Source organism: Pongo abelii, chromosome 5 (assembly GCF_028885655.2).
Source record: "Pongo abelii isolate AG06213 chromosome 5, NHGRI_mPonAbe1-v2.0_pri, whole genome shotgun sequence".
In the NCBI taxonomy this organism is placed as follows: Eukaryota; Metazoa; Chordata; class Mammalia; order Primates; family Hominidae; genus Pongo; species Pongo abelii.
The window spans coordinates 46,927,168-46,952,717 of NC_071990.2; the positions used below are offsets into that span (position 1 = coordinate 46,927,168).

The 25,550-nt window shown below is 37.7% G+C and overlaps 1 protein-coding gene and 1 long non-coding RNA gene across 2 annotated transcripts in view; one reads left to right on the forward strand and one right to left on the reverse strand.

The window, feature by feature from the left end:
* The window catches only part of LOC134761519 (uncharacterized), a 14,377-nt gene extending 5,284 nt beyond the window's left edge, over nt 1-9,093 (reverse strand). The window contains exons 1-2 of the long non-coding RNA XR_010140219.1: nt 8,772-9,093; nt 7,958-8,019 (exon numbers count right to left, since the gene is read on the reverse strand). This is a non-coding gene — a long non-coding RNA (uncharacterized LOC134761519). The remainder of the gene's footprint in view (nt 1-7,957; nt 8,020-8,771) is intronic.
* On the forward strand, nt 500-23,466 carry TDRD6 (tudor domain containing 6). The gene is made up of 5 exons (XM_054557599.2): nt 500-2,842; nt 7,183-15,399; nt 17,040-17,164; nt 19,056-19,145; nt 22,907-23,466. Exons 2-5 carry the CDS (start codon nt 9,351-9,353, stop codon nt 22,934-22,936), a joined length of 6,294 nt encoding a protein of 2,097 aa, XP_054413574.1. The 5' UTR covers nt 500-2,842; nt 7,183-9,350; the 3' UTR covers nt 22,937-23,466.
* The last annotated feature ends 2,084 nt before the right edge of the window (nt 23,467-25,550 follow it).

Sequence of the window (25,550 nt, forward strand, 5' to 3'; positions counted from 1 at the left end):
ATTAAAAATTTCAGTAATTTTTGTGTCCGTACTCACAGACTTAAGAATTCCAAACTCACTTACTTATTATAGTACTACTCTATGTGGTATTTCTCTACATTTTTTCTCCTCTCAAATGATTTTTTTCATACTGAAAATGCATATACTTATTTTTAATTATGTACATTTTTGTATGTATAAATGAATTAGTATATATAGGCTAAATTTATAAGATAAATTATATATGAATTAATTTATATATAATTAAAGGGATAACATTAAGTTTGCTTTCAATATGGAATAACATGTCTTTTTCAAGTGCTCCAAATACTATTTGATTGTAAGCCACTAGTGGGTAGGTATACACCTTCCATTTTTATATAAATCTCTGCTCTCTTTAGTAGCATTTCTTTGCTATAAAGAAAAAATGATTACAGCTACATATAACATGAACCAATTAATTTTATCTTTATTGTTTTAAGAATCTGTGACGGGCCAGGCATGGTGGCTCACGCCTGTAATCCCAGCATTTTGGGAGACCGAGGTGGGCGGATCACGAGGTCAGGAGATCGAGACCATCCTGGCTAACACGATGAAACCCCGTCTCTACTAAAAATACAAAAAGTTAGCCAGGCGTGGTGGCGGGTGCCTGTAGTCCCAGCTACCGGGGAGGCTGAGGCAGGAGAATGGTGTGAACCCAGGAGGCGGAGCTTGCAGTGAGCCGAGATCGTGCCACTGCACTCCAGCCTGGGTGACAGAATGAGACTCCGTCTCAAAAAAAAAAGAAAAAAAAAAAAAGAATCTGTGACTATCATATGAGTCTGCAATTTCTCTTTTACTTTGCTAATAAAAAAATAAAAATTCAGGACAATATAAATATGAAAGAATTTGTTATTCAGTCATCTTCAAATTTTCAAGCACATTTATTTACAGTTGTTATAACTACATATATTTTTTCTATTAATGAAAACAAATTCCTTCAGGACTTTCCTAGAAAAAATGGTTAATTTTAATACTTGATGGTTAAAACACTTCCTTTGGAAAGGAAAATAAGTAATTCTTTTCTTCCCAATTAAACTGAGACTCTTTAAAGATGACTACCAAGCAAATATATATTATTATTGAATGTCAGATAATGTGGAAGAAAGACTGAACCCAGAATCTAAAGATCTTTATCCTATTTTGGGTTCTACTTCTGACAGAAGAGTATAACTAGGATCAAGTCCCTTCACTTCTCTGAATTCCCATTTCCTTAAAAGCTGAAGTGGGACAGGCGCAGTGGCTCATGCTTGTAATCCCAGCACTTTGGGAGGCCAAGGCGGGTGGACTGCCTGAACTCAGGAGTTCAAGACTAGCCTGGGCAACACAGTGAAACCCTCATCTCTACTAAAATACAAAAAAAATAGCATGCGCCTGTAGTCCCAGCTACTCGGGAGGCTCAGACAGGAGAATTGTTTGAACCCAGGAGGCAGAGGTTGCAGTGAACTGAGATCACACCACTGCACTCCAGCCTGGGTAACAGAGGGAGACTCTGTCTGCAAAAGAAAAAAAAAAAAGCTGAAGTGATTGAACTCTAGAATCTTAACCTGTGCATGCCTAAAGGGAGCCATATTGATGTCATGTTTAAAAAAATAGAATTTTAAAAATTTCATTAGGATTCTTTATGCTTGGGTTTATTTTCTCATATTTCAAGATGGGGAAAAATTATTCAGACCTTAAAGTATAATACAGACTTCTGACGTGTCTGGACTGTCTCACCCTGAAATCCATTCTTCATAGGGAAGCACAGTCGTCTTCCATCGGGCAACTTTGGGCATATTCTCACCTTCAATTTCTCCTATATACACACATACTAAAAATTAAAACCTTTAATGCTATATCCAAGACCCTCTCAATCTGACTCCAGCCCATTTTTCTCACTTTTACCTTTCACTGCATACCTGTACCCTACCTCCTTGGAAATGCATTGCTCTAATTATTTCCCTGGAGATGCGCTATACTTGCTGCTTTTCTATGTAGTTTATTCTGTTCCCTCCATCTACCTTTCTTCCCACCACCACCACCTATTCATCTTTATTTGTATTGGTTAAATTCTACCTCAGTTATCTAAAATGATCACTTACTATTTCCTTTCTGAAGTCTTCAGTATCTTCAGTACCCCCTTTCTCCCACTGCTTCCCCTACTACATAGATGTACATATCAGCGTCCCCTACACAAGATGTATTGCTTGAAAGCAAGGACCAGGTAACACATCTTTGTATCCCTTACAAACTTCTAATAGGAGCCACTCTAAAGGTATCTGTTGAATTGAGAGGGTTTTCTGGGGACTGGGGAGAAAGACATTTATACACATGATTAAATCATTTTGTTCTCTTCTTCAGAATAATTATATTGGGTCAATAACACTTCTGATTTTATGAAATTTTTTACCATATTAAATGCTTAATTATGTTTTTAAATGATCATGTGTGTTTAAAACGTCATATTTTTAAGGATCATCTTCATCAATTTAATAGCTATTCCATAAAATCGAGAATTTGATAGTTTTAAATAATATATAATTGACTAACAATAAATATGTGATGTGCTTACATTATTCTTCATTTTAAAGCACGTATGGAAATTATATCACTATTTGGCCTTCATTGATGCCATATACATGCACATTTTACCCACTCAAGTGTTTCATTATTTCTGAATTTTGAGGAATACATTATTTTTTTCTCTCCCCATACTTTACCCCCAACAGGCTGCTGTGATTGTCAACAGCAGCAGGAGCCACTTGAAGGTTTGATAAAAGCAGATGAAGATGCTTAAAGATGTCTGTTTGCTGAAAATATCTGGTAACAAACAGGAATATATGTGAGTAAATAAACTGTGTTATTCTGATTTTAAAAGTAAATGTTTTAAAGTGCCTAACTGCTTGTTATCATGGGTTTTGTTTTGTCCTGATATAGTTCTGAGTTAAGAAGGTAATAACAAATAAGGAAATACATGCTACAGCATGGATGAACCTTAAAAACATTATGCTGAGTGAAATAAGCCAGGCAAAAGTGAATACATACATGATTCTACTTGAGGTACTAGAATAATGAAAATTCATAAAGACAATATAGAACAGTGGGAAGGGAATGAGGAGTTGTTTAATGTGTGCAGTTTCAGTTTGGAATGATGAAAAAAATCTGGAAATGGATAGTGGTAATGGTTGTACAACAATGTGAATATATTTAATGCCACTGAGCTCTACACTTAAAAATGGTTTAAACGGTAAGTTTTGTTTTACGTATATTTTACCACAATAAACAGAAAATTTAAAAATCCATGTTCATAGATGTGAAAAAATATTAGCAAATTGAATCCAGCATCATATAAAGTATAATACATCATGACTAAGTGAGACTTATCCTGGGAATACAAAATTGGTTCAACATCCTGAAAAATCAATATAATTCACCCAATTAACAGAACAAAACAAAACATATATCAACAGAATGTGAAAAAGTATTTGATAAAATTCAATAGTATTTGATGTAAAAATTCTCAACAAAATAGCAAAAACAAAGAAACTTCCTCATCCTGATAAAAAGGATCGAAGTAAAACCTGTAGCTAACATCGTATTGGTGAAAGACTTTCTCCTTAAATCAGGAACAAGGCAATATCAATTCTTACCATTTTATTCTAATCTGTACTGAAGGTCTTAGCCATTGCAGTAAAGCAAGAAAAGGAAATAAAAGGCACATATATTAGAAAAGACATGGAACTGCCTTTATTCACAGATGATATAATTACATATATAAAAAAATCCCAAGGAATCTACCAAAAGCTACAAGAATTAATAATGAAGTCCTAGGAAATTCACAAGATATAAGGCCAATATACAAAAATATATTTTGGTATACTGGCAATGAAAAACTAGGAACTAAAATATTTAAAAATTATTTACAATAGCATAAAAACATTAAAAACTTAGGGATAAATCTAACAAATGTGTACAAGATTTGTTCACTGAAAAATATAAAACATTACTGAGAGAAATTAAAGATTTTAGTAGAGCAATGAACTGTGTCCATGGATTAAAAGACTCAGTATTGCTCCAAAGTTAATTATTGTCAAATTGATCTCTACCTACAAAGCAATTCTAATAAAACCCCAGCAGGCTTCAAATTTTTTTGCAGAAGTTGACAAGTATATTCTAAAATACATACAGAAAATCAAAAACAATTTTGAGAGAAAAGAACAAAGAGGATTCATATTACTTAATTTTAAAATTGGCTTTTAAGCAGTTTAGAAAATAATCAAAACAAAGGGGTATTGGCACAAAGACAGATATATAGATTGATGGAACAGAATAAAGAGTCAAAGAATAAACTCACATACATATGGTCAATTAATTTTTGGCAAAAGCACCAAGATAACTTAACTGGAAAGTATAGTCTTTGCAACAAATGGCAATATAACAATTGGATATCCGTATATAAAAATAAAATCCTCAACCCTTACCTCACTACAAAAAGTTAATTTAAAATGAATCATAGACCTAAATACAAGAGCTAAAATTATAAAACTTCTAAACAAAAACATTGAAAGTTTGTTTTTGTGGGTTTTTTTGTTTTGTTTTGTTTTTTTTACCTTGGGTTAGTAAAAGATTTAGTGGAACAATAACAACAAAATAAACTACCATTTAGAAAAGAAAAATATGTGAATAATTTGATTTCATCAAAATTACAAACTTGTTTCTTCAAAAGACACTAAGGGAATAAAACTGTAAACATTTGTCAAAATATCAAACTGTACAATATGAAAGTGTGAGTTTTACTGTACAAAAATTATGCCTAAATAGACCAAATTTTTAAAAAACCTAATTTAAGATTTTTAATCTTTAAGAATCCTAGGAGAGAACATATTTTTAAGTTTTAATTTCATTCATATCACTAATAACTACAACTTATTACATGTTTCCTGTGCTGGGTCTTTTACCCATATTGGCTCATTTAGTCTTCATATTTAAGTATAGTTCCATTTTTATAGATGAAGAGAACCTAACTCTGAAAATTTTATTATCCATGTCACCCTGAGATAATAAACAGGGACTTTCAAAATCTAAAGCCCTTCCTTTCCCACTATGTTTTGTTGCATCTCAAGTATTTATTTAATGCAAACATGTTAACTGTATTTACATTAATTCATGCAGTCCTTGGAACCAAAGTGTAAGGTGTATGCCATTATATCCATTTTCAGATATGGAAACAGAGGGTAAATTATTTGCCTGGGTCACATGACTCTTACAAATGGAGGCCAATCCTGCTGTAACTCAAAAGACTATGCTCTCTCTACTCTCATTGCCCCCTATAATGATCTGGTCTTGAATTGTCTGTGTGTGTAGTCTAATAAAATTGTATTTTGTGACACTGAAATCTTAAATTTTTAAAAACTTTTTATTTTGAAATAATTTTAGATTTTCATAAAGTTTCCAAAAAAAAATGTATAGGGATATACCATGACTGTTGTACACAATCAAAACCAGGAGCAAATTGACATTGGTACAGTCCACAGATTCCAAAGTCACTCATTTATAAGCACACATTTGTGTGTGTGTGTGTGTCATTCCATGCAATTTCATCACCTTTGTGTAGCTTTGATAACTATCACTGCACACAAGATACAGAACAGTTCATCAGCCCATGCCTGATGCTATCCCTTTATAGGCATGTTCATCCCTTTTCTTCCCCATCCCTAACTCCTGGAAGCCACTAATCTTTTCTCCATCTCTCTAATTTTGTTAATCTAAGAATATTATGTAAATAGAATGCAGTATGTAACCTTTTACTATTTTTTTTCACTCAGTAAAATTCTACGGAGAACCTTCCTAAGTTGTTGCTCACATCAATAATTCATTTTCCTTGTTATTGCTGTGTAGGACCCTTTGGTATTGATGTACCACAGTTTGTTTAACCATTTACCCTTCGAAGGGCATTTGGGTTGTTTCCAGTTTAGGGTTATTAGGAATATAGTTGCTATTAACAGTCATGTACAGGTTTTTGCACGAGCATATTTTCATTTCTTTGGGATAAATGCCTAAATGCAATTTCTCAGTCATATGGCAAGTACATAGTTTTTAAAATGTGGCTGTACCATTTTACATTCTTACCAGCAACATAAGTGAGGCAGTTTATTCACATTCTTGCCAGTACTGGTGTTATCGCGATTTTTTAGCGTAGTCATTACCATGGCATGCGGTGATATAACATTGTGGGTTTTTTGTTTTTTTGTTTTGTCTAATAGCTAATGATGTTGAAAATCTTTTCATATTCTTGTCATCTGTACATCCTCCTCCGTGAAATGCCACTTCATATCTTTTGCCTATTTTCAAATTTTTTTTTTTTACTATTGAGTTTTGAGAGTCGTTTATCTATGATAGATACAAGTCCTATGTCAGACGTGTGGTTTGCAAATATTTTCTCCCTGTCTGTAGCTTGTCTTTTTCATTCTCCTAACAGGGTATTTCTTACTTGAATTGTTTTCTAAAAATATCCAGTAAATGTTAATTTTTCTAAGCAACTTTAAACAAAGTCAATTAGTAGTATAGAAACTATAGACTGTAAAGTATACTGCATTTCTGCTTAGAGTTCTCTATATACAGAGGCCTAAGATAGCACAAAATAGGTATGATTTATTTAGCCCAATTTTCCTGCGTCGTTTCCATAAAAAATATTGAAGTGGCTCATAATATTGAAGTATTCAAACACCTGTCATACACATTCCATCCCTGGCCTTATCCTTTCCCCCTTTATCCTTTATGTATTTGTATTAGGATAAGAATATCCTCTCCCCCAAACTTCACATACCGGGGCCTGTCAAGGGGTGGAAGGATAGGGGAGGGATAGCATTAAGAGAAATACCTAATGTAGATGATGGGTTGATGGGTGCAGTAAACCACCATGGCATGTGTATACCTATGTAACAAATCTGCACGTTCTGCACATATGTCCCAGAACTTAAAGTATAATAATAATAAAAAAAAAATCCCCTCTCCCTCCTTTTCCGAAACCAAGGGCCTCTCAAGACTAATGGGAGGAAAGTTTATTTATTATAAAACTCAAGATATTTTGCTTAATATAGTATGGGAGATATATGAGGGGAGCTTAATCTTAACAGTGCAATGACCTGATTTTTAAAATTAACCGGAGTCCCTGTCCAACAGCAGAGCAAGACAGAACAAACTAATGCTGCCTGCTCCAGATACAGAAAAGGTAGGACATTGGAAACATCTGGGTGGATGGGGGTAAAGGATTCGGATCAGCCCATAACGGCCACGTGATATACCCTGACGTCCTAGGATTAAGGCCATGAGCCATGGAAGGAGGTTGGAGGACAAATGAAATACAAAAAGTCATAATATCTACAACCCTGTGGTCTACAAAGGAGTTTGGTTATACTACATGAACCTGAAATAGATGATGGATTAAAGTCTCCATTATTCTATGTAATGATAAAACAATTTCAAGAGATCATAAGGCCATTTTATAATGAATTCCTTCTTTCCACTGTAAAGGGCATAGTGTTAGATTGCTTACTCTTGTTAAGATTTACTGGATGCTAACAGTCCAGCACTGGCTAGGCATCGAGAACATAAAAATAAATGAGAAGTGTTCCTGCTTTTAAGATGTTCCTACTGTGGCAGACAGAGAGCTACAAAATATAATAATATAGAAGTATGTAAAAAAAAAAAAAAAAAAAAGGAATAACCAATTCTGCCAGGGTGAATAGTAGGGTCACGAGGAAAAGACGTTTGAGCTAGGTCTTGCTAGATTTTTTTAAATAAAACGCTTTTCTTCCATAATGAATATGAAACAATTAGAAAAAAAATGGGAAAATTGAGTTTTCAAGGATGAGTTCTTCAGGAAAAAGCCAAAGCTTTTAGAGAAATTGGATTCATTCATTCATTCATTCATATTCATTTAGCAAATATTCATTACCTTCACTCCAAGCTAGATTCCGAGAATCCAACAAACGGTACTTGCCAAAGGGAACCTGTCGGCTGGCGGGATGATAGAGATCAGACAGTTGCCACACAATGTGAAAAGTGCCGTGAAAAAGTAAGCATAGGGTGATGTGGAAGCACGTGGTTGCCTCTAATCTGGACAGACTGAAGACACTGAGATTTACAGTTAGGCCAGGGTCATTTTAAACACTGCCTTATTGTATTTGTATTTAATGACATTTCGAAACGTGGAATGAAAGGAAAAGTACAGGCAGACTATAAGAAGCTTCCACGGATGTGTCTAACTTTGCAAATGAACAACAATCTAACGTAGACATATCCTGGAAACTTCTAGTTTGCCTGCACTTTTCCATTCCAAATGGAGGTTTGGACATTTAACAAACAGAGGCCTCAAAGGGTTATCCTGTTAAGATTTTAGTATATACAAAAGGGGCTTGAAGGAATGTTGACTCCATTCCTCTTGGCCTCCTTTTATGAATCCAGTTCTGTGCTAGCTCTGTGAGTAAATGAAAATGCCTTCAAAATTGGGATGCCAGAGTTAAACAGCAAAGCAGCAAAGGAACCAGTATCAGCTAAGTGTGGGAAGGGAAATATGTACCAGTTGCTATATACTTTCATACGTTATTTTAACCTCATAACAACTCTTATCAATTCAGATGATGAAACAGGGTTAAAGAATAGAGGCAACCTGGCTGTCCACGGACACACTGAGCCAGCAGGAGCACCCGTGCCCCGCAGCAGCACCCGGGGCCCTCCCAGAGTTCCGGCCTTAACGCCTAGGAACGTACCATTGGCTCCTGCGTTTCTCGTTCCCGTCGGGAACGCCACTGGCTAGTACCTTGCCTGGCCCCCAGTGCTCAATCCCTGGTAGTTGGGAGGACGAAAAGGAAATCCCTCTCTGGTCGGTCGTCACCGCAGCCCTGTGCCAGGCCGTCACACAGCGGCCTCCAAAGTCGAAGGCGCTCTGAGGAGATGCAGGTTGTGTCCAAAACCTCCCACCTCGGGGTCTCCTGAACGTCCCAACAAGCTCCTTGGGTCCTTAGGCGTTAGGCCAACTCCAGGCCTCTACTGGCCCCGCCCACTCCCCGCGGCCGGAAGTGGCGGCGCCAAGCGCAGTAAATGCGTGCCCGGAGGCGCGACCTCGGGCGGTTGGTGGGGTTACCGGGTCTTACCAGTCCGCGGCGTGAGTCCCGGAGGACCCTCGACGGGGGAGTTGCCGAGGAAACGCCTCGTCGGCATCCTTCCCCTCCACTGGGTCCTTTGAACCTAGTTTGGCTGGGACTCGCCTTCCGGCGGCGTGGTGGATTTCGAGGCCCTGACTAGCGGCCCTTAATTTCCGGAAGTGGGGGCCGCGCCGCGCCGTCAAGATGTGCTCGACGCCCGGAATGCCGGCGCCGGGGGCCTCGCTGGCCCTGCGGGTGTCCTTCGTGGACGTGCATCCCGATGTGATCCCGGTGCAGCTGTGGGGGCTGGTGGGCGAGCGGCGGGGCGAGTACCTGCGGCTGAGCCGGGAAATCCAGGAAGCGGCGGCCACGCGCGGCCAGTGGGCGCTGGGCAGCGCCTCGGCCTCGCCCGGCGAGCTGTGCCTGGTGCAGGTCGGGCTTTTGTGGCACCGCTGCCGCGTGGTCAGCCGGCAGGCACAGGAGAGCCGTGTCTTCCTGCTGGACGAGGGCCGCACCATCACGGCCGGCGCAGGCTCGCTGGCGCCCGGGCGCAGAGAGTTCTTCAACTTGCCCTCGGAAGTGCTGGGCTGCGTCCTGGCGGGCCTGGTGCCGGCAGGCTGCGGCACGGGCGCGGGCGAGCCGCAGTACTGGCCTGCAGACGCCGTGGACTTCCTTAGCAACCTTCAGGGCAAGGAGGTGCACGGGTGCGTCCTGGACGTGCTGCTGCTCCATCGCCTGGTCCTCCTGGAGGTGCCTGATGTGTTCCAACAGATGCGGGAGCTGGGCCTGGCTCGGCGGGTGCCCGACAGCCTCTTCCGTTCGCTGCTGGAGCGCTGTCTCACAGCGGCCACTGCTAGCGTGGGCTCCGGGGTCCCGGTTCTCTCGCGAGTCCCGCTCAAGCAAAAACAGCCTGGTCTGGATTACTTCTATCCCCAGCTGCAGCTGGGCATGACGGAGCCCGTGGTCGTAACCCAAGTGTGCCATCCCCACCGCATTCACTGCCAGCTCCGCAGCCTCTCGCAGGAGATCCACCGCCTCTCCGAGAGCATGGCCCAGGTATACCGGGGTTCCACGGGGACAGGGGATGAGAACTCTACCAGTGCCACCTGGGAGGAGAGGGAGGAGAGCCCAGACAAGCCGGGCTCTCCATGTGCATCCTCTGGCCTGGATGGACATTGGTACAGAGCACTCTTGCTTGAGACTTTTCGGCCCCAGCGCTGTGCCCAGGTGCTTCATGTGGACTATGGAAGGAAGGAGTTAGTGAGTTGCAGCAGCCTTCGGTACTTGCTGCCTGAATATTTTCGAATGCCGGTGGTGACCTACCCTTGTGCTTTGTATGGACTCTGGGACGGTGGGAGAGGCTGGTCTCCGTCACAGGTCGGTGACCTGAAGGCACTGATACTGGGCAAGGCAGTGAATGCAAAGATTGAATTTTATTGCTCCTTTGAGCATGTGTATTATGTCAGCTTGTATGGAGAAGATGGGATTAATCTGAACCGTGTGTTTGGAGTACAGTCGTGTTGCTTGGCTGACCGAGTCCTTCAGAGCCAGGGCACAGAGGAGGAGGAACCAGAAACATCTCAGTCTCAGTCTCCTGCTGAAGAAGTAGATGAAGAGATTTCACTCCCGGCCTTAAGATCTATCAGGTTAAAGATGAATGCCTTCTACGATGCGCAGGTAGAGTTTGTTAAAAATCCTTCTGAGTTTTGGATTAGGTTGAGGAAACACAATGTCACCTTCAGTAAGCTGATGAGGAGAATGTGTGGTTTCTATTCCTCTGCCAGTAAGCTGGATGGTGTAGTTTTGAAACCTGAACCTGATGACCTTTGCTGTGTCAAGTGGAAAGAAAATGGTTATTATAGGGCCATAGTCACCAAATTGGATGACAAGAGTGTGGATGTATTCTTAGTTGACCGAGGCAATTCGGAAAATGTGGACTGGTATGACGTAAGGATGCTGCTTCCTCAGTTTAGGCAGCTACCAGTATTGGCTCTGAAGTGCACCCTAGCTGATATTTGGCCTTTGGGAAAAACTTGGAGCCAGGAGGCAGTTTCGTTTTTTAAAAAGACTGTGCTCCACAAAGAATTAGTCATCCATATTCTTGATAAACAGGATCATCAATATGTTATTGAGATTCTTGATGAATCAAGAACAGGGGAAGAAAACATTAGTAAGGTAATTGCCCAAGCTGGATATGCCAAGTATCAGGAATTTGAAACAAAGGGAAATATCCCGGTAAATGCCCACTCCCCAGGGCATGTTTCAAATCACTTTACTACGGAGAGTAACAAAATACCTTTTGCCAAGACCGGAGAAGGAGAGCAGAAAGCCAAGAGAGAGAATAAAACCACATATGTTTCAAAAGCTTTGAGTGACACAACACTTGTAACAAATGGTTCAACTGAACTAGTTGTGCAGGAAAAAGTGAAAAGAGCATCTGTTTATTTTCCTCTTATACAGAATTTCTTGGAAATTAAGCCAGGCTCCTCTAGTAAAGGAGAGCTGGAAGTTGGAAGTACAGTAGAAGTCAGAGTGTCTTATGTTGAAAACCCTGGCTATTTCTGGTGTCAGCTGACCAGGAACATACAAGGACTTAAAACTCTAATGTCTGATATTCAGTGCTATTGCAAAAATACAGCTGCTCCTCACCAGGGAAACACCCCTGCTTGTTTGGCTAAGCGAACGGTAAACAGACAGTGGTCCAGAGCATTTATTAGTGGGATACAATCTGTGGAGCATGTCAATGTAATATTTGTAGATTATGGAGACAGAGAAATGGTGTCTGTGAAGAATATTTATTCAATTAGTGAAGAATTTCTCAAGGTTAAGGCACAGGCATTTAGGTGCAGTCTTTATAATTTAATTCAACCAACTGGCCAGAATCCCTTTGTTTGGGATGTAAAGGCAATACAAGCTTTCAATGAATTTATAGATAATGCATGGCAAAAAAATCTAGAATTAAAATGTACAGTATTTGCTCTGGCTTCAATTAATAATGAAGAACTGTTTAACATTGTGGATTTGCTAACCCCCTTTCAGAGTGCATGCCATTTCTTGGTAGAAAAGAGACTTGCAAGACCAGTAAAACTTCAGAAGCCTTTAGAGTCCTCTGTTCAGCTACATTCCTACTTCTATTCTACACATGATATGAAAATTGGAAGTGAAGAATTAGTTTATATAACGCATATTGATGACCCTTGGACATTTTATTGCCAGCTGGCAAGAAATGCAAATATTTTAGAACAGTTGTCATGTAGTATTACACAATTAAGTAAAGTTTTGCTGAATTTAAAAACATCTCCCTTGAACCCTGGAACCTTGTGCCTTGCCAAGTATACTGATGGAAACTGGTATAGGGGCATAGTAATAGAGAAAGAGCCAAAGAAAGTCTTCTTTGTTGATTTTGGGAATATTTATGTAGTAACAAGTGATGATCTGCTTCCAATACCTAGTGATGCATATGATGTCTTACTTTTGCCCATGCAAGCTGTCAAATGTTCATTATCTGATATTCCTGATCATATACCAGAAGAAGTGGTGGTGTGGTTTCAGGAGACTATTTTAGATAAGTCATTGAAGGCTTTAGTTGTAGCAAAAGATCCAGATGGAACACTGATTATAGAACTATATGGTGACAATATTCAAATTAGTGCTAGTATTAATAAGAAGTTGGGGCTACTTAGTTACAAAGATAGAATAAGAAAAAAAGAAAGTGAAGTGCTCTGTTCTACAACTGAAACTCTTGCAGAAAAAAATGAGAATATGAAGTTGCCATGTACTGAGTATTTAAGTAAATCAGTAGGGAACAAGTTACCTAATAAAGAAATTTTGGAAGAGTCATATAAACCTAAGATCAACTCATCATACAAGGAACTCAAACTTTTACAAAGTTTAACAAAAACAAACTTAGTCACTCAATATCAAGACTCTGTGGGAAATAAAAATAGTCAAGTGTTTCCATTAACAACAGAAAAGAAGGAAGAAATTTCTGCTGAGACACCCTTGAAAACAGCAAGAGTAGAAGCTACTCTTTCAGAGAGAAAAATAGGAGATTCATGTGACAAAGATTTGCCTCTGAAATTTTGTGAGTTCCCACAGAAGACTATAATGCCTGGATTTAAAACAACTGTATATGTTTCTCATATAAATGACCTTTCAGACTTTTATGTTCAACTAATAGAAGATGAATCTGAAATTAGTCATCTTTCAGAGAGATTAAACAGTGTTAAAACAAGGCCCGAATATTATGCAGGTCCACCTTTGCAAAGAGGAGATATGATATGTGCTGTTTTCCCAGAAGACAATTTATGGTATCGTGCTGTGATCAAGGAGCAACAACCCAATGACCTTCTCTCTGTGCAGTTTATAGATTATGGCAATGTTTCTGTGGTTCATACTAACAAAATAGGTAGGCTTGACCTTGTTAATACAATATTGCCAGGGTTGTGCATTCATTGCTCCTTGCAGGGATTTGGGGTTCCTGACAGTAAAAATTCTAAGAAAATGATGCATTACTTTTCCCAACGGACCAGTGAGGCTGCAATAAGATGTGAATTTGTTAAATTTCAAGACAGATGGGAAGTTATTCTTACTGATGAACATGGGATCATAGCAGATGATATGATTAGCAGGTATGCTCCCAGTGAAAAATCTCAAATAGAACTTTCTACCCAAGTAATTAAAGGTGCCAGTTCAAAGTCTGTTAACAAATCAGACATTGACACTTCAGTATTTCTTAACTGGTATAATCCAGAAAAAAGAATGGTAAGAGCTTATGCCACTGTGATAGATGGACCCGAGTACTTTTGGTGTCAGTTTGCTGATACGGAGAAACTTCAGTGTTTAGAAGTAGAAGTACAGACTGCTGGAGAACAGGTAGTAGACAGGAGAAATTGTATCCCATGTCCTTATATTGGAGATCCTTGTATAGTAAGATACAGAGAAGATGGACATTATTATAGGGCGCTTATCACTAATATTTGTGAAGATTATCTTGTATCTGTCAGGTTTGTGGACTTTGGAAATATTGAAGACTGTGTGGACCCAAAAGCACTCTGGGCCATTCCTTCTGAACTTTTGTCGGTTCCCATGCAAGCCTTTCCATGTTGCCTCTCGGGATTTAACATTTCAGAAGGATTATGTTCTCAAGAGGGAAATGACTATTTCTATCAAATAATAACAGAAGATGTGTTGGAAATAACAATACTAGAAATCAGAAGGGATGTTTGTGATATCCCTTTAGCAATTGTTGACTTGAAAAGCAAAGGTAAAAGTATTAATGAGAAAATGGAGAAATATTCTAAGACTGGTTTTATTAAGAGTGCTCTTCCCTATGGAAATATTGACTCAGAGATAAAGCAGGCTCTTGGGTCCTACAATCTTGATGTAGGACTTAAGAAATTAAGTAATAAAGCTATACAAAATAAAATATATATGGAACAACAGACAGATGAGCTTGCTGAAATAATTGAAAAAGATGTAAACATTATTGGAACCAAACCAAGTAACTTCCGTGACCCTAAAACTGATAACATTTGTGAAGGCTTTGAAAACCCCTGCAAAGATAAAATTGATACTGAGGAACTGGAAGGTGAATTAGAGTGCCATCTGGTTGACAAAGCAGAGTTTGATGATAAATACCTGATTACAGGATTTAACACATTACTACCACATGCTAATGAAACAAAGGAGATACTAGAACTGAATTCACTTGAGGTGCCACTTTCTCCTGATGATGAATCAAAAGAATTCTTAGATCTGGAATCTATTGAGTTACAGAATTCTCTGGTGGTGGATGAAGAAAAAGGGGAGCTAAGCCCGGTGCCACCGAGTGTGCCACTCTCCCAAGAGTGTGTTACAAAAGGCGCCATGGAGCTATTTACACTGCAGCTTCCTCTCAGCTGTGAAGCTGAGAAACAGCCAGAACTAGAACTACCTATAGCCCAGTTGCCTTTAGATAACAAGATGGATCCTTTGTCTTTAGGAGTTAGTCAGAAAGCACAGGAATCCGTGTGTACTGAGGACATGAGAAAGTCAAGTTGTGTAGAATCTTTTGATGACCAGCACAGGATGTCATTGCATCTACATGGAGCAGATTGTGATCCTAAAACACAGAATGAAATGAATATATGTGAAGAAGAATTTATAGAGTATAAAAACAGGGATGCCATTTCGGCATTTATGCCTTTGTTCTCTGAGGAAGAAAGCGGTGATGGAAGCAAGCACGATAAAAGTTTAACAGATCATATCTCAGGTATGTGAATTTTTTTCCGTTTTACTTTTTTTTTTTTTTTTTTTTTTTAGACAGGGTCTTGCTCTCACCTAGGCTGGAGTGTAGTGGTGTGATCTTGGCTCACTGCAGCCTCTGCCTCCCGGGCTCTAGTGATTTTCCCACCTCAGCCTCCCGAGTAGCTGGGACTACAGGTGTGTGCCACCACACCCAGCTAATTTTTCTATTTTTTGTAGAGACAGGGTTTTGTCATGTTATCCAGGTTGGTCTCAAACTCCTGGGCTCAAGCAATCCTCCTGCCTCAGCCTCCCAAAGTGTCCTTTTACTTTTAAGTTTAACATAGTGACTTTCCAGAGTTGTTATTTGTTTTAAAGAAAAGAGAATAATTCTTATATGGATTTCTAAAAAATAATTTTTTGTAAGAGAGATTAAAAACCTGGAAAGTGAATCAGATTGGATTTTATGAAGGGAATTTTAAACTTGGGGAAAATATATTGTGAAATCAGTGCAAAATATGTGCTGGAAGAAACACTGAAATACTAGTTCTGTGTTTAAAAATTGAATGCTTGAAATCTATTAGTCTCCAAAAGGTAATCACATTTATAATCAACAGGGCATGTGTTGGTAAGTTTTATAAAACATGATATTCCCTTGCCAAATTTATAGCACTATTATAGGCATGAATTTACACTAAGGATTATTTTAACAGGGTCTTTTAGACTTAGCTGTATCATGCATTGATCTTGCAATTCATTAGAAACCCTTAAAGAAAAAAAATAGATTTAGGTAGCCTATATTAATCAAAAAATTTTTCATGTGTAAATCTTGGAGAACACTTATTATATTAACTTTTTTATAAATTATTTTTACTACTGTTTGCTACTTAAAAAGAATGGTTAAATGGCTAACTTTTAGCTTTTTATAATCAATGCTATACTTTTTAAATGTCAATTTTTATATTATTAAATTTGAACCATTGTAAAAATAAGGAAAATAATGGAATAGTGAGAATGAAAATCAACAAGAAGTGATCAATGTTAACACCATGATGTATTTTCTTTTTGTTGTCTTTTACCATCTTTGTGTATGTCTACTACATAGTTTTAAAAACAATTTAGATCATACTATCATACAGTATTGAATCCTGCATTTTAGTCCCTTAAAAATGCTTTCAGAATATTTTAATTGCATAGTATGCCATCCTGTGGGTACACATAAGTTATTTAAGTATTACTCTTGCATTCGATATTTATTCCTCATTGTCATATTTAATAATAGTAAGTATTAACTCTGTGATAAGAATGTCTGCTTATTTGTAACATGCGCTTTCTTATAGAAATGGCTGTTGTAAGTATAAAAAACACCACTTGTCTTAATAGTACCATATTTTATTAGCGATTTTCACTGTTAGAAATCAGATTCACATCTTTATGATGGTGATTTTTTGTTTGGTTTGTTGGTTTAGAAAAGCAGTAAGAGATTATATGGGGGAGGGGCACTGGAAGAATTTTAAATAAAATTGAGGGAGACAGTCTTACCAATGTACTAATTACATGATATCGATGATATAGAAATAATGCAGATTAGGAAAATGCTTTGCTTGTGTATGTTACATTAAGGAATTAAGAGATATGCATTGAGTCGTACTCAATTCAATTTGGCAGCTCAACCACAGAACACCTACACTCTGAAAGCCTTTACTGTTGGATCTAAATGTGTTGTGTGGTCAAGTCTAAGAAACACATGGTCTAAATGTGAGATTTTAGAAACAGCTGAAGAAGGAACAAGGGTAAGTGATGTTTAAGTACTTTATCTCCAAATGTATTTGCAGACTATTAAGGAAAATTCACCAGACTCTGTCAGACTAGAGAATGCAATTGAACAAATGTTTACCTGCTTGTTCCCCCTGATAACCTGATGTAATGCACAAATATTTTAAATCTCCATATATAAGAATCGTAGCAAGAAATCATCCTAGGCTGTATCATCTATCTCCCTTACTCTTTCTAAATTCTATTAATCACCTAGTTCCACACTTTACACATCTTATTTCTTAGTTGGAATTTTTTATATCTAATGCCACTACCTTAGTTGAGTCATTTCACAACTACATTACTCTAATAACCTTCTATTTTGTTTGCTTCTTCTAGCCTTCCTTAAATTGTCCATGGTGTCAGGGTGAAGTTTGTAAAATGCAAATTTGATTACATCATTATTGTGTAAAACTTATTAGGGAGCCTGTTGATTGTGTTTCTCCCGTGATTTGAAAACCACCTGTTCGAGAATTACCTGATATATATATATATATTTTGAGACAGGGTCTCACTCTGTCACCCAGGCTGGAGTGCAGTGGCGCGATCTTGGCTCACTGCAAGCTCCGCCTCCCGGGTTCACGCCATTCTCCTGCCTCAGCCTCCCAAGTAGCTGGGACTACAGGCACCCGCCACGGCGCCCGGCTAATTTTTTGTATTTTTAGTAGAGATGGGATTTCACCTTGTTAGCCAGGATGGTCTCGATCTCCTGACCTCGTGATCCGCCCACCTCGGCCTCCCAAAGTGCTGGGATTACAGGCGTAAGCCACTGTGCCCGGCTATTTTTTAAATTGTATTATAGATTCCTACGCCTTGGCCTGGCCTACTAATTCGGAATTTCTGGGGTTAGGATTCCAGAATGTGCATTCATATTCCATTAAAATTGGAGAGCCCCGGGCCTGGAACATAAAAGTCAAGCTCATTAACATGGCATAGGAAATCCTCTAGGGTTAAGTGTTTATGTACTCTCTTTGGCCCTAATTCTTTATATTTTGTACTTTATATTAGATGGACATCAAAATTCTTGACTTCTCTTATACTATCTGCTTGATGTTTCGATATATTTAATATTGCAGTTCTATTTTACCTATATTCCATCCTGTTACCAAACTGGTTAATTCCAATTTACTTACCCGTTGCCTCTACCAGGGAGCATTCACTGATGTTATTTTCTAAATTTATCCTTGTCCTCAACCTTCCCCCATCCCAAAAAAAGCCTTATTTCTGTATTACAATCCTATACCTCCTACTACAGAAGTCTGAACGTCCTATGGTGTATTGTAATTATCTGCTTAGAGGTCTTTTCTCCACTAGATTTTGAACTATTTGATGTTGAAATTTTATCCATCTTTCATTACCAGTCATAGATACTCTATATATGTCTGGGAAACTGAAGTAGCATGGAGTTTGAAACATAAGGTTGAAGCTCAATAAATTCATTTTCATTGTCTTTTAAAGTATTTCATTTTAGGGCCAGGTGCAGTGGCTCATGCCTGTAATCCCAGCACTTTGGGAGGCCAAGGCAGGTGGATCGCTTGAGCCAAGGAGTTTGAGACCAGACTGGGCAGCATAGTGAAACCCTGTCTTTACCCAAAATACAAAAAATTAGCTGGGCGTGGTGGTGTGCGCCTGTAGTCCCAGTTATTCAGGAGGCTGAGATGGGCAGATTGCCTGAGCCCAGGAAGTCAAGGTCACAGTGAGCTCTGATCCTGCCACTGCCCTCCAGCCTGGGCGATAGAGCAAGACCCTATCTCAAAATAATAATAATAATAATAATGATAGTATTTCATTTTTAAAATAATTGCTCTGGTACATAAATCAGTTATTTTTTTGAATTGGACACTTAAAAAAATTTGTTTTCTGCTGTAGGTTTTGAACCTTTCAAATGGTATGGAGGAGATAGTGAACCCTGAGAATGTCTGGAATGCCATACCCAAATTGGATAAGAGTCCACCTGAGGTATGGAATTCTATAAATAGTAATTAGTGAGAGCATTGTTCTTCATTTTGAAAGGTGATTTAACAAACTATTTCCTAAGTCCTTGTGTTTGGAAAAATGGGAGAAAAATCCTGTGACAATAGTTAAAAACAGCAATAACATCAATGATTTTAGTCCTTATGCCAAGTGTTCTTCTGAGAAAACGAGTTATTAATGTTTTACTCCTGGATTAGAAAATGTTTTGGTCTTCATGACTCTAATAAAATACATATTAGATGCAGAAAACCTGAGAAATATAACAATATTAAAAATGAGAAAGTAACAATCACCGATAATGTACCCATCCAGAGACAAATAGGCTGACCAGTTTGGTTTTCTTTTATAATTTTTCTGTTTATATGTAATATAAGTATTTCATCTACATGTTTTAGACACAATTGATTTCATCCTATGTATAGTTTTATATTCGGTTTTTCTTCATTTAAGACTATATGGTGGGCAATTTGCCATGACATTATGATGTGTCTGGGCATTTGAGTTTATCCTGTTTGGGATTGGTTGGACTTCTTGAACTTCTCACTTCACAATCTTTGTCTGATAGTTTTAATATCTGGTCATCTTGGGGTTTGTAGCTGTTGATTTTCTTTTCCCTAGAGAAATGGTCAGCTTTTCTTGGTTCTTTGTATGTTGAGTAATTTTGGATTATATCCTGAACATTTTGCATATTATGTTTTAAGACTTTGGGTCCTGTTAAAATCTGGAGAATGTTGAAGTTTTTGTTATAGCAGATGATCAGCTGGTTTCAATTCATACTACATGTTCTGTTTCTCCTTCTGTGGTTGGTGATTGTCCTGTCGGTTTAGTTTTCAAAGCCTTTGTTGTTCAGGTCTTCCCGGTACATAAGCCACCCAGGGTAGTCAGGGACTTTGGTCAGTGGTTTATATAGTAGTTAAGTGTCAAAGACTTTGCTGTGCTTATTTGGCTCTGTTCTGCATGTGCATAGCTCAGGGGCAATCCTGAGACTTACAGTTCACATGTAGCATTAGGAGTTAAACATTTTCAACTCCTTTCCTCTCTGAGATGTCCTCCACATTTTCTGGCTCCCAGGATCCTCTTTTATCCAGCCTCCAATGGCCCCTTTTTCTGGTCACCTAGCCAGACAGTATTTTTCTCTCAGCCTCTGCTCCACTACACAGTTCTGTTTGCCCGTAAGAGTGAAGCAGATAAAGAGATAACAAAAACAATCTCCTATTACTACTCTTCAGATGACAGAAAGCTCTTTTCCTGGTTCCACTGGCTAGAGAGATGGGTCATCTCTCACATTTGTAGGTGCCTATGTTGCCATAGCTGTCACCAGGCAGTAACTGGGGTTAGCCACGCTCGGGGCAGGGCCAGAAGAAAAATAGAAATAAACATAACACCACAATACAGCAAAGAGATTTCCTACCTATTTCTTACTCTCTAGCATTCAGGGTTCCTTTATCCCTAGTCCACCGGCTATAAATAAGAAATTTCTCTCAGATTTTTGCTGTCTACCCTAGCTGGGCAGTTTTGATTTGGCCCACCCTCAGATCAAAATCAGGAGACAAAGAAGTAAAAAAAAGAAAAGAAAAGGCCTATGAAACTCACTCCTGTTGTGAGTCATTATTCACGTTTTTACTTTAATTCTTAATTTACCTATTTCTGTTCACTTTTGAGTCTTTGAGTAGTTGCTTTTTATATTCTGTCTAGAATTTTTTATTGTAACCAGCGAAAGAGGTTATAGTCAGCTTATTCCATCTTGGCTGCACCCAGAAGGCCATAAACAATATTTAATAGCTAAATAATGCTGCATGACACTAGTGAGCCATAATGTATTAAACCATTTCCCATAGTGTTGGATATTTAGGTCATTTGAAATTTTTACTATTAAAGATCAATGACTGTCTCTCTTTATGTTAATTACTTTTTTGCTTAGGTCAAAAATATCAGGCTACTACACTTTTTGCATCAGTATTTACTAAAACTTTTTACATTTGGGTTGTCTCCATCCATTAATTGTGAAGAATCCACAGCCAAATGCATACATATGTACATACAAGATTCAGTTTGGATAAAGTTCTCTATGCCTGCTACATAGAAAAGAACTATTTAAAGTAGACATAAAATTATATATCTAGATAAGTAAATAGATAACTACCTCTGGCTTTGACTAGGCCAGTTAGCAGACATATAGAAACTACTTATGAGTAAGGCTCTAAAAATTTTGATTTGGTTACTAATGAGATTTAAATATCCTTCCCTCAAATTTGAGGAAGCTCTTAAATCTGGATACCTGTCTACAAATGAGCTAGCTGTCCTTACAAAGTGAGTATTGTATTATGCATGACTTTTTTTAATGATACATCAAGTCACTATGATCTAGGAATCTAATTACTTTTTTTAAAAAAATGGTTTATTATCTGAGTTAATTTATTTTACCATAAGAGTATTTTGTTAATTAGTTACTGTATCACATAATGCATGCACATGATGCTATTGGTTGTTAAAAGGAATATAGGAGAAATATTTCCCTTTTCATTGTCCTTAATAAAGCATCTGTGGCTCTACGTGGATACTGTGTTTGAATAACAGCCCCTTGAACAATGATGTCCCTCCCTCCTTCACCAATTACCAGAGTTGTTGGGGGTTTCGGAGCTAAACATTGGAAAAGGGTACTTTACTCCCTGTGTAGAGTGCTTCAGGGATATGTTCTAGAGAAATGAGCATTTGAAGAATAGAAAATGTACTTGATGTGATTCCTTATTATAAAATCAAATTGTCATAATTTTGATAGAAATACATTTTGTTGTTTACATCTTTTCTGGCTTATCTGTGGTTCCATTTCTGATTTGAATTATTTTGTACTCATGATAAAGAATCAATAGCAATTCAAAGATTCCTTTTGTTAGGCTGTATCCCGAAGAGTAGGGAAAGATCTTTACTTCATGTCAGTGGGTGATACCACAATTAAAGGTAACTTGTGTTTTTAAAACAAAGTAATTTTATCATCCAGAATTACAATTTCTTAAAAATATTGTTATGCTGAATCCCTCAAACAAAAATGGTTTATCAATTTCTTTGGACACAGGTAGCAGGGAAGAAAAACCACTTTAGGTAAAAAAATTTAAATATACTTATGGAGATAAGTAACCAAGATGAGGATTTCTTGAAATATAGGAAATTTATTAATTGAATTAATCTTGAAAGTTAAATTACGAATGTGATAAATTCACATTTTAAAGAATTTTCTCTGTTACTTAGCTCATATGTTCAAATGATCTTTGTTAAATAATCTCTTGGAATTTCTGAATCTTTAGTTTATATAAGATTCAATTATTGGCTAGTTCTTGGTATTGCACATTCTTGTTCATAAATAATGCAGTGGTTCTTAGAATTGCACACTGAGAATAAAATCAGATAATGGTAACTTTAATATCATGTGAAAAATATATACTAATCAAAAAGGACAAAGAACTAATTGATTATCAGCCTTGTTCACACCATTCTCTAGCAAAATTTAAAATATGCCAATTTCATAATTTTTAGAGAAACTTGATTTGATGGTACAGTGTGAGAACCAAAATATTAATAATAAAATAAAACATTATTTCTATAGAAATAATGCCCTATAGTAATTAGAATACTCATCTGTCCCCCTCCCTTTTAGAAAACATTACATTTGTCATGGTAACACCCATGGAAATAAATTTTTTGTGTGTATGTTTCTTTCTCAGTTTGAAGTTTGTCTCTTTTTGTTTCAGAAAAGGGGTTTAGAGGTGATGGAGATTTAACTGTGGATCTATAGCTGTGGCCAATCAGTCAGAAGCTGCCCTCGAACAAGTGGCATCTTACCCAGACCAACAGAGTATTTGAGAAAATTGAAAACATGTAACCACAAGAAGTCATTTTCAAAAACTTTTATATAGGTGGAAAAAAATTAGGTCTCAGGTTGACGGTGGAGTGTGTTTATAGTGATCCTGTTATATATACGGATCTGGGATCTTTCGTCTTGATTGTCTTAGGTTTCTAATTAGTTGGGAGGATTTATTTTGCTAAACAGTTTACTAACACATTACATTTCAAAAAACTGTTTTGGTACCTTTCAAATATAGTGTTTAAATTAAAATAGAAAAATAAGGGCTCATGACAAATACATTATTTGATTCTACTTAGGATAGCTTTTTAGCAGGATCTCCTTCAGAAATTTTGTCTTGATTTTGAATCTTTGCCTGTTTGTCTAAACATTTGACTAACATTCTGTTTGAATTTGGAAGTATTCTATTGCAAGATTTGAATAAAGTTTATCCTTAAATAAAGTTTATCCTTAATATGATGGTGTCATTTTATTAAAAAGGAAATAGAACTCTTTCTTAAATATACTTGGTTCCATCTCTCCTCTGTAATGGAGGGTTGGGGAAAGCATAGTAATATTAAATGTTAGCTCGTATGTATTAGTCACTTAGCTTGTACTTTAAATGCGTTTTTTTCACTTTTTTTAAATTTTATTTTATTATTATTATACTTTAAGATTTAGGGTACATGTGCACAATGTGCAGGTTAGTTACATATGTATACATGTGCCATGCTACTGTGCTGCACTCATTAACTCATCATTTAGCATTAGGTATATCTCCTAATGCTATCCCTCCCCCATCCCCCCACCCCACAACAGTCCCCAGAGTGTGATGTTCCCCTTCCTGTGTCCATGTGTTCTCATTGTTCAATTCCCATCTATGAGTGAGAACACGCGGTGTTTGGTTTTTTGTCCTTGTGATAGTTTACTGAGAATGATGATTTCCAATTTCATCCATGTCCCTACAAAGGACATGAACTCATCATTTTTTGTGGCTGCATAGTATCCCATGGTGTATATGATGTGCCACATTTTCTTAATCCAGTCTATCATTGTTGGACATTTGGGTTGGTTCCAAGTCTTTGCTATTGTGAATAGTGCCGCAATAAACATACGTGTGCATGTGTCTTTATAGCAGCATGATTTATAGTCCTTTGGGTATATACCCAGTAATGGGATGGCTGAGTCAAATGGTATTTCTAGTTCTAGATCCCTGAGGAATTGCCATACTGACTTCCACAATGGCTGAACTAGTTTACAGTCCCACCAACAGTGTAAAAGTGTTCGTATTTCTCCACATCCTCCCCAGCACCTGTTGTTTCCTGACTTTTTAATGATTGCCATTCTAACTGGTGTGAGATGGTATCTCACTGTGGTTTTGAGTTGCATTTCTCTGCTGGCCAGTGATGAAGAGCGTTTTTTCATGTGTTTTTTGGCTGCATAAATGTCTTCTTTTGAGAAGTGTCTGTTCATGTCCTTTGCCCACTTTTTGATGGGGTTGTTTGTTTTTTTCTTGTAAATTTGTTTGAGTTCATTGTAGATTCTAGATATTAGCCCTTTGTCAGATGAGTAGGTTGCGAAAATTTTCTCCCATTTTGTAGGATGCCTGTTCACTCTGATGGTAGTTTCTTTTGCTGTACAGAAGCTCTTCAGTTTAATGAGATCCCATTTGTCAATTTTGGCTTTTATTGCCATTGCTTTTGGTGTTTTAGACATGAAGTCCTTGCCCATGCCTATGTCCTGAATGCTAATGCCTAGGTTTTCTTCTAGGGATTTTATGGTTTTAGGTCTAACGTTTAAGTCTTTAATCCATCTTGAATTGATTTTTGTATAAGGTGTAAGGAAGGGATCCAGTTTCAGCTTTCTCCATATGGCTAGCCAGTTTTCCCAGCACCATTTATTAAATAGGGAATCCTTTCCCCATTGCTTGTTTTTGTCAGGTTTGTCAACGATCAGATAGTTGTGGATATGCGGCATTATTTCTGAGGGCTCTGTTCTGTTCCATTGATCTATATCTCTGTTTTGGTACCAGTACCATGCTGTTTTGGTTACTGTAGCCTTGTAGTATAGTTTGAAGTCAGGTAGTGTGATACCTCAGGCTTTGTTCTTTTGGCTTAGGATTGACTTGGCAATGTGGGCTCTTTTTTGGTTCCATATGAACTTTAAAGTAGTTTTGTCCAATTCTGTGAAGAAAGTCATTGGTAGCTTGATGGGGATGGCATTGAATCTATAAATTACCTTGGGCAGTATGGCCATTTTCATGATATTGATTCTTCCTACCCATGAGCATGGAATGTTCTTCCATTTGTTTGTATCCTCTTTTATTTCATTGAGCAGTGGTTTGTAGTTCTCCTTGAAGAGGTCCTTCACATCCCTTGGAAGTTGGATTCCTAGGTATTTTATTCTCTTTGAAGCAATTGTGAATGGGAGTTCACTCATGATTTGGCTCTCTGTTTGTCTGTTATTGGTGTATAAGAATGCTTGTGATTTTTGTACATTGATTTTGTATCCTGAGACTTTGCTGAAGTTGCTTATCAGCTTAAGGAGATTTT